The sequence below is a fragment of the Phaethon aethereus genome (genome assembly GCF_964289735.1).
Source record: "Phaethon aethereus genome assembly, chromosome: 6".
Classification (NCBI taxonomy): Eukaryota; Metazoa; Chordata; class Aves; order Phaethontiformes; family Phaethontidae; genus Phaethon; species Phaethon aethereus.
The window spans coordinates 13,812,072-13,824,151 of record NC_138580.1 but is presented as its reverse complement, the minus strand read 5'-3'; the positions used below and the strand labels follow the sequence as shown (position 1 = coordinate 13,824,151).

The 12,080-nt window shown below is 46.7% G+C and overlaps 1 protein-coding gene across 1 annotated transcript in view; it reads right to left on the bottom strand.

Moving 5' to 3' along the window:
* TFCP2L1 (transcription factor CP2 like 1) overlaps positions 1–1,259 on the bottom strand; it is a 33,542-nt gene extending 32,283 nt beyond the window's left edge. Inside the window, exon 1 of the mRNA XM_082001541.1 lies at positions 142–1,259. Within this exon, the coding sequence (XP_081857667.1) occupies positions 142–203 (62 nt within the window). The 5' untranslated portion in view covers positions 204–1,259. The remainder of the gene's footprint in view (positions 1–141) is intronic.
* Between the last annotated feature and the right edge of the window lie 10,821 nt (positions 1,260–12,080).

Here is a 12,080-nt window from a genome sequence, read left to right as displayed (position 1 = left end):
AGAAAGAAGAGCCCACACCTCTCCGAAAGAGTGACTTCCCAGGCTCCCCGAGGCCGGCTAACGCCGGGCAGCCCGGCGGCGCTGGGGATGGGGGCGACCCCCCCGTAGCACCCGCGGGGCGCCGGGGGTTCGGGGACTCACCGCAGGTAGCTGCCGGTCGGGTGCTGGTTGTAGTGCTCCGGCTGCGTGTGCCAAAACAGCATCTTGGGGGCGGCGGGCAGGGAGGGGGCCCGGCGCGGCCGCTGGGGCTGGGGGAAGGCCGGGCGGCAGGAGGGGGCCAGCCGCGCTGCCCACCCCGAGGCGCGCCGGGCACGGCTGCGGCCAGCTGGAGCCGCGGCCCCGCCGGCTGCCGGAGCTTTTATGGCTCAGCCCCGGCGGCCGCGGGTTGGCCGGGCCGGGCCGCCGGAGCCGGCCGAGCCCTCCCCCGCCCCGCCCCGCCGCCGCCCCCGGCCCCCCGGGCGCGCTCGGGCCGGGGCAGCCCCGCGGCGGGGGGACGGACCCCTGAGGGCCGGGCGGAGGCGGCAGGAGGGGGCTTGCCCCGGGGAGGGGTGTCTGACGGGGCCGTGGGGGGAGCAGGGGTGCGGGCGGCGGAGCCTGTCGTGGGCAGCGTGGGCAGCTGGCCCCGCGCGCGGGCGGCACCGCGGCTTCAGCGGGGCGTGGGGGGGACCCCGGCTCCCGAGCGGCTCTGCGGGGGCTTGGCGTCCGCCCCCCACATTGCCCGTGGTTTTTAAAAGCAAGCCTCCCCACGGCGGTCCGTGGGGGTGTCCTGGCAGCTCCTGCTGACAGCACTGAAACCACTGCTCAGGTTCCTCTAAAGTCTCTCTTTTTTTTTTTTTTTTTTTTTTTAATTAAGGACAGCTGATTGTTTTACCTCCGTGTCTCGTAGGCTGCCCTGTGCTTCATGTTACTGCAAGCTTTATGTCGGGGCGGGGGCGGCGGTATTTTCCAGGTGGGAGAGTGGAAGAGGAGGTAATTTATGTCGGGGGACATGCAGGAACAAGAGGACAGTGTCAGGACTAACCTCACCCCTAACCCCGGAGCCGTGGCAGCATGTCCAAAAACCCTCCGTCTCCCCTGTCCCAACTCCCTGCTTGGTGAGGAGAAATCTGTTTCTTTACCATTTCAAATTGCAGATGCTGATCCTCACCCACAAGGCTGTTGGCACCCATCATACCCCTCTCCCCCTGTGCATCTTCCTGTCCCATCCATCCTTCTCACGTTTGGTAGTTTAGGGAGGGGAGCAAAATGGTGGAGGGGGTTCTCCCTTTGCTCCTATTGTCTATCCGTCAGCAGAAATGGTAACAGACCCTTAACTACTCCAAGTCATTAAAAATGTTCCAATTGGTTTTGCAGGAGAAGCCTTCCTACCTGCAAGCTTCCTGGTCAAATCTCAACTGAGAAAAAGGCGGTTTACTCACTGCTGTTGGTATATATTATTATGCACTGCCATATTTCACAGCCAAGGTAGTGGCATTTCACTGTCGGATGAGATTTTTATTATCCTGCTATAATTACAGAATACCTATATTGTCATAGTACCTATAGAGCATCATAAGGTCAAGCCCTAGAGAGCCAGATGCTGTATAACTATGGGCATTGGCAGTTCATAGCCCAGTGTGTGATGAGGTGAAGAACAAGGTAACCCGAAGGGTAACTAAGTAGCTTCACAGAAGTGTCAGGGGTCTTAAAGTTTTTAAGATGCATTCTTTATATCTGCCAAGCTCTGTTAGTTTCAGACTAAGAAATAGCATAGATAAATGTGCCTTTAAGGTAGTGTCTCTTTCCTCTGTTACTACACAGCTAGACAAACACCTGGTTCTTTCAAAGCAAAATGGCTGAAGTTATCTTGTCACTTTTTTATACTCTTAAAAATCTTTAGCTCTGCTCACACAACATCTGAGCAGCAGCAGCAGCTGCTCAGACCTCAATTGAGCAAAGTCTGTATATAGCTCTTGGACAGAGAAACAAGGCAAAGTTTGCTAGGATGTCCCAGGACTTCTCTGAATAGTAAATACATCTCCAGAATCTGAGTATTTTACTGCACTGACTGGAGAAATACATAGTCCAATGTAAGAGTAAATGACCACACCACGTGAAACAAAGGATCCCACCAAGTCTGGCATATCAATATTTTCTTTACTATCTTTCTAGAAAGTAAGTATGTTGGAGGAAAAATGACTTTAAAACAATCCCATTTGTTTCCTCTCTGGCCTGTTGCTGAATGTAGAAAATAAGGTGAGATCTGCTAATTAAATTTACAAAGACTCTGCCAGCAGCTCTGTCTTCTGAATATTCCTGTCCCTCCTATCCCTTCCTTAGCCAAACCTGATGAAAAAAAAAAACCCACATCTTTGTGCTTTGTCTACCTCTCCTGAAAGAAATCCCTCTTTCTTAGCCCGCTTCCGGTCTAACTCCTGCTCTTCCCCAGTGCAGAAGTTTGCATCACAGCATCAAATACCCTCTCCTGATCTTCAAAATCCACCACATCACACAGACCAAGTCCTCCTCTGCTCCCCTCTGGAGCTCCTTTGATTGCCCAAGGTCTGCTCTTCCTCTTTTCCTAACACGGCCCCTCAGTAAAGAAATCTTCTCTACCACAGCTTTCTCACCCAAACCTCCCTTTGCTCTCCTAGTCCCTCCCCGATGAAAGTAATTTCTTTCCCTCTGCTATGCTGATTGCTCTTCATCTCTCGTTTTAGATGCTTGTTCAGCTGGCCACGGTAAAATGATTAAAAGGGATTGAGTGAATATTTTATTTGATGGATTTTTCTACTTGAGGTAATGCTATGAAGGGACCTCGGGATACTTTTTGTGCGAAAAAGTATTTTAAAAATAAGTATCTTTTCCTGTGGACATTCGCACCTGGGCACAAAAGTGTTGTGCCAGTGAGTTCAAGCTGGCATAAAGAGGAACAATATTTTTAAGTATGTCAGTCCTTTTGATTAAAAAAAACCAAACAACAAAACAACACACACAAAAAAACCCCAAACACAAAACCTTCAAGCAGTAATATCTGCACTGTCAGTTTAAGATGTTATTGCCCCAAAAGTTCATTCTGCTGCTTCACTCCACATTACAATCCCTTTAGCTAAGCACTGAGTGGAAAACGTGTATGCTCTTCCTCCGCTTTGCTGGAGAGTCAAGAGATTTAAATCAGCTCCTCGGCACTTAGGGCCAGCCTAGTAGACTTTGCATTGAAGTCACTGAGATACAGTCACATATTTTGTTCCCTTTCTCCTCTGGATAAAAAGGTGTTTCCAAGGGGCTAAAGGGATGTGAGCGTGGGAACCTTACAACACTGCAGAGGTGGCTAAGTAAAAGCTCAGATTGGTAAAAGTAATTAAGCACTTAACCCCCACCAAATTCACAGGAAACAAAGCATCTCTGTACTTTATGAATTCCACCACAAACATCTCAATTGCTTCTGAAAAGTCTAACAGGAGCTTCTACGTCAGATAAGCAATTTTGTGTTCATGAAGCCCAAAAGAAACTTAAGTTAAAGGATCAAGGTTAAACATTATACTGTGTTGAAGAGCTTCCAATAGCTGCCTTTGGCTCATTATGGCATTAGTCAAGGTTATTCGGGGATTACTCCGACTCTCTCCTGATGCATGGGCCATAGAGTTGCAGCCTGTCTGGATGAACTGCAGGGATCTGAAATGAGCTGCAGAGGCTTGGGAAGACTTACTGGGATGGTCACCCAAGCACTGAATATGTTTAAAAAAAAAAAATTAGCATGGTGCCTTTTGTGTTGCCTCTGTGTGTATTTTAGCTCACAGGTTTCCAGCCTCTGACTTGGGGATCCTTGGAGGAACTGTATTTAAGTAGGCTCTGCAAGATAACCAGGAAAAGTGCCTGTACCATGACTGGTTAATTTTCTCTGCCTTCCCTGGAAAATACTGAAGGCACCAGAAACTAGAAAGAATTGAAAACTCCAAGGTTGTAATCAATGGCAATGCTCTTAACGAAGAGGGGAACAGGTCTTACACAGCCTTTATTGTTCTAAAAGCTGGAAAATCTTTACTATGCCTTTCCATGGGATCGGGACAGCTTCCAGTGGCAAGTGCAGACTCTCCTGGGTAGCCCACTGACCCCCGAGGTCTCCTCATCCATCCTGTGCAGGTCCACTTTTCAAAGGGATACCAGCCCAGCTGGGTTCCTGCTGGCCTCTGCTGAGCAGCACCTCGGGGAGTAGCTGGTGGCCAGCAGTTTGGGGCAACGGTTGCCACCAGGCATATGAGTGTAGTCTTGGAGTTACAACCCAGAAGGAGGACAGTGAACTGGAAAAACTGAGAATGAATAAGGTCTTGAAAATGTGCCTTATAGTGAAAGAAACAAGGAGCTTAGTTTTGTATCACCCAGAGGAAGATTAACAGGTGACTCAAACATAGCCTATGAATACGCACATGGGAAATCAACATTTCATTACAAATGTTCCTAAACCTCACAGCAAAGTGATACAAAAATCCAGGTGAAAAAAACCCCTGGAAATTAATAAACCGAGGCTAAGAACAGACTGCACAATTTAGCAAGGAAAGCAGTCAACCATGAGTGCAACCTTCCCAAAGTTTGCGGTTAAAGCCCCCTTTCCCCATCCCCATTTTCTAGATGTAAATCAAGACTAAAATATTCTGCTAAAGGAAAAAAGAAGTTAAACAGAAAGGAATTCATTTAGGTCCTGTGGCCAGCTTGAAGAGGAGAACAAAGATGCACCGGGACCCCTTCTATCTTTACGATCTCTGACGTTGCTTCCAAACGCCTTCCTGTTACAGTCACCTCCCTGTCCCACCCTGTGTGTCTAAGGCGATGTATCCCCTTCCACCGCAGCCAAACTCCCAGCAACGCTCGGATGTCGTGATGTGCTGTCAACACAATCATCATGACACAATGAGAACCACATTAACTGAACTTAATAGCAAAACAAATATCACGAAGAATACCGCACAGACTGGCTTATTTATTTTCTTATTCAAGTCATTCATTAAAACCCTTACCAATTTCTCACTTATCGGAGGTCACCATCAAATTTACAGCTGCCACTGAATTTCCAGGCACAACCAAGCCCTGATGAATCCACAAGGTCTTTTTGCCACAGAAATTAAACCTCATTTGCGAACTTTCCCCAATGTCATATTAATCATTTTGACTGTCCCGATTTTATCAGCAGAATCAATTTTTTTTTTTTTTTCTTCCTGGTGAACATTTCTTTTAAACTCTTTTTGTTGTGGAAACAAAAAATATTTACACAATGAAGATGATAGATGATTGGATGACAAAATAAGCGCTTTTTAAATTGCTCATTATACATCCATTGGCATTGGCTTGCTCATTGTGAGCTACAGGCTGCAATTACGGGGACCGGCACTCTCTCCGACGGAGCGCACGCAGTAGCTGTGTTTACATTGCTGCGAGAGAGGCCTCGGGAGCCGACAGCGCTAGTGGGAAACCAGCACATGACTAAAAAAAAAAAAAAAAAAAAGAATAACAACAACAAAAAAAGCATGTACTCTTCGGCCGGCAGCGGACACTGACTCTGCAAACAGCTGCGCCCGGTACGTGCCTCAGGGGTTAGTTACAGTCCCTCTGCCTGAGGTCACCGCGCGCAGCCGCCTGCGGCCGTGCTCCTGAGCAGCCTCGGCTGTCCTGGCGGGAGCGGCGTAGATACAGAATCGCAGAATGGTGGGGGCTGGAAGGGACCTCTGAAGATCACCTGGTCCAACTCCCCTGCCAAGGCAGGGTCACCCAGGGCAGGCTGCACAGGAACGCATCCAGTCGGGTTTGGAAGGTCTCCAGAGAAGAAGACTCCACAGCCTCTCTGGGCAGCCTGTGCCAGTGCTCTGTCACCCTCACAGTAAAGAAGTTTTTCCTCATGCTGAGGTGGAACTTCCTGTGCTACAATTTATGCCCATTGCCCCTCGTCCTGTCACTGGGCACTACTGAAAAGAGACTGGCTCCATCCTCCTGACAGCCACCCCTCAGATATTTATAGACATTGATAAGGTCCCCTCTCAGCCTTCTCTTCTCCAGACTAAACAGCCCCAGGTCTCTCGGTCTTTCCTCATACAAGAGATGTTCCAGTCCCTTAATCATCCTCGTAGCCCCTCGTTGGACTCTCCCCAAAAGTTCCCTGTCTCCCTCGAACTGGGGAGCCCTGAACTGGACACAATACTCCATAATACATCGCGTCCTCGTACACACCAGGCTGGCAGAGCAGGGGCACCGGCACCGCCCGGTGCTTTGCGGGGAGCAGCAGCGGGAGCTGAAGCATCGTCACCCGGAGCCGAAAACAGACCAGCTCCGCTGCCCGAGGAAGCTTTGCTTCACAGCAAAAACATTGGAGCCGGGACAAAAACATCTGCGATGGCTGCGTGCATCCCACATCCGCCCACCAGTCTGGTTTGCCACCCTGCCCCAAACACCGGCGTCAGCACCACTGGGGAGTGGAAGGGGAGGGGTGGAGCGGGGGGTCCCAGCTGCGGCAGGGACTGCTTAAACCAGCTTTGCCCGAGAGGCGGGTGTGTGGAAGCACGTAAAGAGGTGCCAGGAGACGTCTGGTGCATAGATCCCACGGACCAAGGCTATGTCCTCTCTCGTGAAAAGGGAGCCTGAAAAGCCTGAACAGGAGGCAGAAGGCACGCTGCAGGTTTGCAGATGGCTCCAAATGAGATCGGGCAGTTGGCATGCCGAGCACCAGTGCTTCAATCCAGCAGGACCTTGGAAAACTTGAGGCCAACAGAAACCTTGTGAGGTTTAGCAGAGATGTGTGAAGTACTGCATCAAGCTGGAATAACCTCATGTGCCAGCTCGGGCTGGGAACCAACTGGTTGAAGATCAGCCCTACTGAGAAGGACGCATGGGTTATCTTAAAAGCCCATTGTCTCCTATTGGAGACAACAGTTCCCTCTCACCAGATATGAGGCAAACTGCTCCTCCTAATGCAGGAGATCAGGGAAGTTCTCATCCCCTCTGGTTGGTGCTGGTGAGACTGCACCTGTTTGAGCCTCCAATTCAAGAGGGATGTGGAGAAGCTGGACAGTAGCAATTCCAGGTGAACTGTTAAAACACTCAGAGCCTAGAACACTTGTCCTCTGAGGACAGCTTGAGAGCATCAGGCTTGCTGAGTAATGATGATGAAATTAAGACAGGACCTAATAGCAGCCCACAAGCTATGCAAAGGCGGTTAAAAAGATGATGGAGTCAAATCTTCTCAGTAGCAGCAGTGATCAAAGCAATGTCCACAAGCTGTGGCTTGGGGGTTAAATTGAACACTAGGAAAAACTTCTTCACTAGAGGACTGGAACACCAGACAGGCTGTGCCATCCTTGGAGGTGTTCAAGATTCAACTAGACAGAGCCATGGTGTATTCAATCCAGTGTAGACTCCAGCCCTGTTTTGAGGTGGAGGTTAGATTAGTGACATCCAGAGGTCCATTCCCACCAACATTTCAACAAGTCTATGAAATCCAGCTGCAAGGGATACTGACACAGGTTTTAGTGTACATGCTCCGCAGTCTCATTCCTGCTCAAGGCAATGTCCAGGTCTCACCACACAGGTAATGCCCAAGCACACATGGGATGTCCACAGCTTCCCAGCTTCTGAAAACACTCATGGTAAAAGATCTACATGCTGCTCTACTGCATGTCCTCTCCTGCCCCATTGAGACTTCTAAGCAAAAACCATCTGAAAAGTGGTTATTTTTAACTCTGGAGGAAAGGGATTATTATAATTTGGACCTGGCAAAGCAACAGTGACAAGCAGACGCGTCCTCTCCAGTGTAAACTCCTCAAATGTGAAACGATTCCAGGATAATAATTAGACACAGTTGAGCATGTAGAAAGATCTGAAATGCTCTACCTCAGTGCATTTATCTGTTCTAGGACAGCATGAAGTACATCACAGAACCTTTCATCTCCCCCTAAACACTTTAGAGACAATTTAAATTCCTTGAAAGGAAAACATTTTAAGACCCTTCATGTATTCAAAATGCCTTTCAATAGCCCCTCAGAGAACTCTTTGTACCTTAGCAGAATCAAAATTTACAGCTCACAAGACCACTAGTTCTTCACAAATACCATGGCTTGTAAAAACTCAAAATATGAGAAAACAATGAGCATTATTATTATAATATTTGGTCTTTGCTTCAAAGGTCTCTTGAATCAAATGAGGTTTTTCTTATAGAAATGCTGTAATTAGGTGATTCACACAACAAATTCCTAACCAAGAGAAGATAAACTGGAAAAGGGAGTGTGATTTTCTTGTATTATAGCTACATATAGTCTGACTGTAATTATTCCCAACTGGTATATCCATACATAAAAGCACTTTGGCAATGACACTAATTTGTACAATTATCCTAATAACACGTTATTCCCTTAATTTTTATAAACCAAATTTAAGATTCTTTTTAAATTGTGTTTGCACAGCAATTCCTAGGTCTAATAACAAAGCCTCCCAAGTCCTCTGCAAGGTAAGGTGAGGTGAGTAGAGCCTCATCCCTACTGAGTAGTTACAAATGCATTTATTTCCTCAATATTCCTTTATCCCTTCAGTATCCCAGATTTCCTGCTTGTACAAGGTGTCACCTCTCATCTCTGCAAGTCCTGTGGGGCAAGGCGATACCTTTATATTAACTTCATACGATGGCACACAGTGTGGATGCCCCTCACAAGTGCAAATATCCTATCAGCGTTAGGTAATGAGCAAATAGTCTTACCTTACAGGTGAGGAAACTACAGGGCAAACTCATGTCCCGTCACCGAGACAGTGACAGATCTGTGAATAAATCCCAGGGTCATGAGTCCCAGTCCATATAGTCTGGCTCTCCTTACCAGCCACGCAGTTAGACCAGGGAGAAGCCATCTCTTTCAAGGTGGGATATGCTATACTGAAGTCTGCGACTTCATTTTCTTCTTATGCATACAGGGATAAACTTAAGAACTATTTGACAAAAACTAGTGGAGTTAGACAAATGTAAAAGCCATGTAGGTGGAAGAAGGATCAGACCCTTTATCTTTCTATAGCAGCAGTGGAGTACCTTGACCTGTCTATACAATAAGCTTAGTGAGATAATCGAAATTTGACAATTTTAGCTCATTCCCACAAACCCAAGGCAGCTGTACTTGCAGTGGTTTAAGACACACTTGTTTCCAAATCAGTACATATTCCATCTCTCTTTAATTCACAGATCACCTGACTGCTGAGGTACCCCTGTGGCATTCCTAAAGACTTTCCGGAGCTGGAGGGGACGGCGGTCTGAGGGCATGAACCGTAATGAATATTCTCAGACAAGACTATCCAAGTGACCCAAGCGCAGAACTGCTACACCCTCACTCACAAACCAAGGATAGCCAGATTGTTTTCACAGTGAAATAACTAACCTCACTGCAAATCCCTCCTGGGGACCATTGCTTTAACTTTTCTCATGATGCAGTTAGGCAAGGTCAGCAGCAGTTCAGACGCGCGGTATTCAGTACCGCTAGCTATATCATGGCAAAACCTACCAATTTCTTGCCTCCTTTAAGTTTGATTGCAGGACAGATGTTGGACTAGAGAGACAACAGACACTGAGGATATAGCCCAGGCTCGGTGTGCCAAGCAGAAACCGTTGTCTTCAGTAGGACTTTATCTCAGCCTAGAAGCGTTCCCATATTTCGTCATAAGGACAAGCCTCAGACTTTCAGAGGATGTTTTCCTTTGTTCTACTTTAATCAATCAGTGCCAGTTAACCAACATTTAGTTTCAGCTCGAGGAAGGAATGACAGAAATAATTATGTCCTGAGACAGACATCCCATCAGCTTCTCCAAACCTATTAACTATCTCAGATAAATTGGAAATCAATTAACTGAGATTAAGAAGTCTAACACACAAACCGTCTCTAGAGGCAGGATGACACAAAATTACTACCCAACTGCTGCGTATGTTCATATAAATGCAACATTACGCTGTCCATAAAACAATTTTGCTGGTTCATCCCAGGACATGGGTTCCTCTGACACTGAAATACAATGTGGACTTGTTCCAGGCTGCCCCTGACCAAGGAAGAGGATAAGCTGCTCCTGATGTGTCTGTTTATAAGACATCAGCCAAACAACTGTATTATCACAGAATAGTTAAATCAAGAGTTACGTGCTATCGGTTCAAGTTGCTCATTGTAAAATAAATTTGCAGTTTTGAAGACAGGTTATTCTGATGGATTAAAGATGTGAAAGATACACATACTGGTGTGGAATAGGAGGATAAGGTTGTTCTAGCTTTAGGTGTTTACAAGGTGTGGGTCTGCCTTTCTCATTTGCCTTAATGTAAACATCTGTTTAGGGTAGGATGCACAGTGTCCTAAACTCCCTGGACCCTGCCAGTGAGATTCCGCTGTCTGTAAACACTGGAGATGAATCAGAAGAATCCTGCCAAACATCTGCTTTCATTTATCAAAACAAGGTTAAGAAACTTGATCATAGTTTATAAACATCTCTTGGGAAGGGACTTTTCGTAACACAAACAGAAGGGAGGTAGTAACACTGGACGGGAAGCTGATCCCGTCCAGCAGTGTCCGGCTCATAACACCTGGTGCGAGCAGTAGCAACCACAGAGATTGTTACGTGAGACAGCACCGTTATTTTTATTGTGAATAAATAGAATAAAACCTACTTGGTAGTGTCAGGCAGTCAGATTTATATCTAACCTTCATAGCTGATTTTCAGTATTCTCCATTTATTTGGAGCGCCTGGCATTCTGATTTTGTCATTATACACCCCACCTGTGTTTTTCTCTCCAAGTCATAGAATCATAGAATCTTTGGGTTTGGAAGGGACCTCTTAAGGTCATCTAGTCCAATCCCTCTGCAATAAGCAGGGACATCTTCATGTAGATGTACATCTACATCTACACCTACATCATCTACATCTACATCTACATCTACATCTACATCATCTACATCTACATCTACATCTTTAAATATATAAAATAAATAAATGATTCTTGAGTTCTTCTTCCTGCGGGTTTCTTGTTTGGACTTTTCTAATTTTAGCAGAGTAAAATTTCATGGGTTTAATCCAGCAAATCCAAGCATAAACTGTGCTGAAGAATGGTCTGTACCATTGGTGCCAGTGTTCAGCGTGACTTGGAATCCATGTTTTACGGATTCCAAATATCCATTGGGAATTCCAGCAGAAAACCTGTATTGTGATAATATTTACAAAAGGGGAGGGATGGGGTCCTTAAGTAGCTTGCTAACTGCCCAAATCTAAGGAATCAAACAGTAAATGACATGACAATATGGGGAGATGGCTCTTGGTGGAGGCCATCAGGGTGGCACACCCGGTGTTATCCCAGCTCAGCGGCAGGGAGTTGGGAACAATCACAGACTGTCACCTTTTAGCCAAAAGAAATGTGCTTTTAGTAAAGGTAACTTCTTAGCCAGTCCTCTCAATCTTAAATATCAATAATTTTACCAGCACAGCTCTCTCTAGTAGCACTTAGAAATATCTAAAATCTGATTAACTATACAGAAGATACAAAGATTGCCTGAGTGATGCATAGCGAGGAAGACATGTGAGAGATGCCAAATCTCCTAGCTCAGAGACGACAAATAAAAAAAAAAAGGTGTGTTTTCATACAACCAAGAAGGAGTACAGGACAGGGGCAGGGACAGAGAGCATCAGCCTTACTCACAGGGGCAAACTGCCGAAGAGATCATAGGAAATACTCACATGTTGGTTAATGATAACACAGCAAGTCTTAGGATGAAACTTTGGAGGAGGGGAAGGGGATTTTATCTTAAAAACAAACCCGCTTTCACTCACACCCTCGTACCCACGTACTCACAACCAGAAAAAAAGCATCTGTCCATCCTCCAGGTACCAAGACATGTGTGTCCAGGGTCCACTCAGGATCCCTCGCAGTGACACAGGGCGCAAAGGACACGGCTCTGTAGTCCTCATCCTGGCCCCTTCCATGGCTGGTGACCTCTCACTCTTTTGGGATGTGCTTTTTGAACCCTGGAGCTGACAGCAACTGCCTTCTTTTGTCTCTCCATCCCACCCCACCTCTGTGGGTCATCAGGGCTGACTCATTGCCCTTTCTC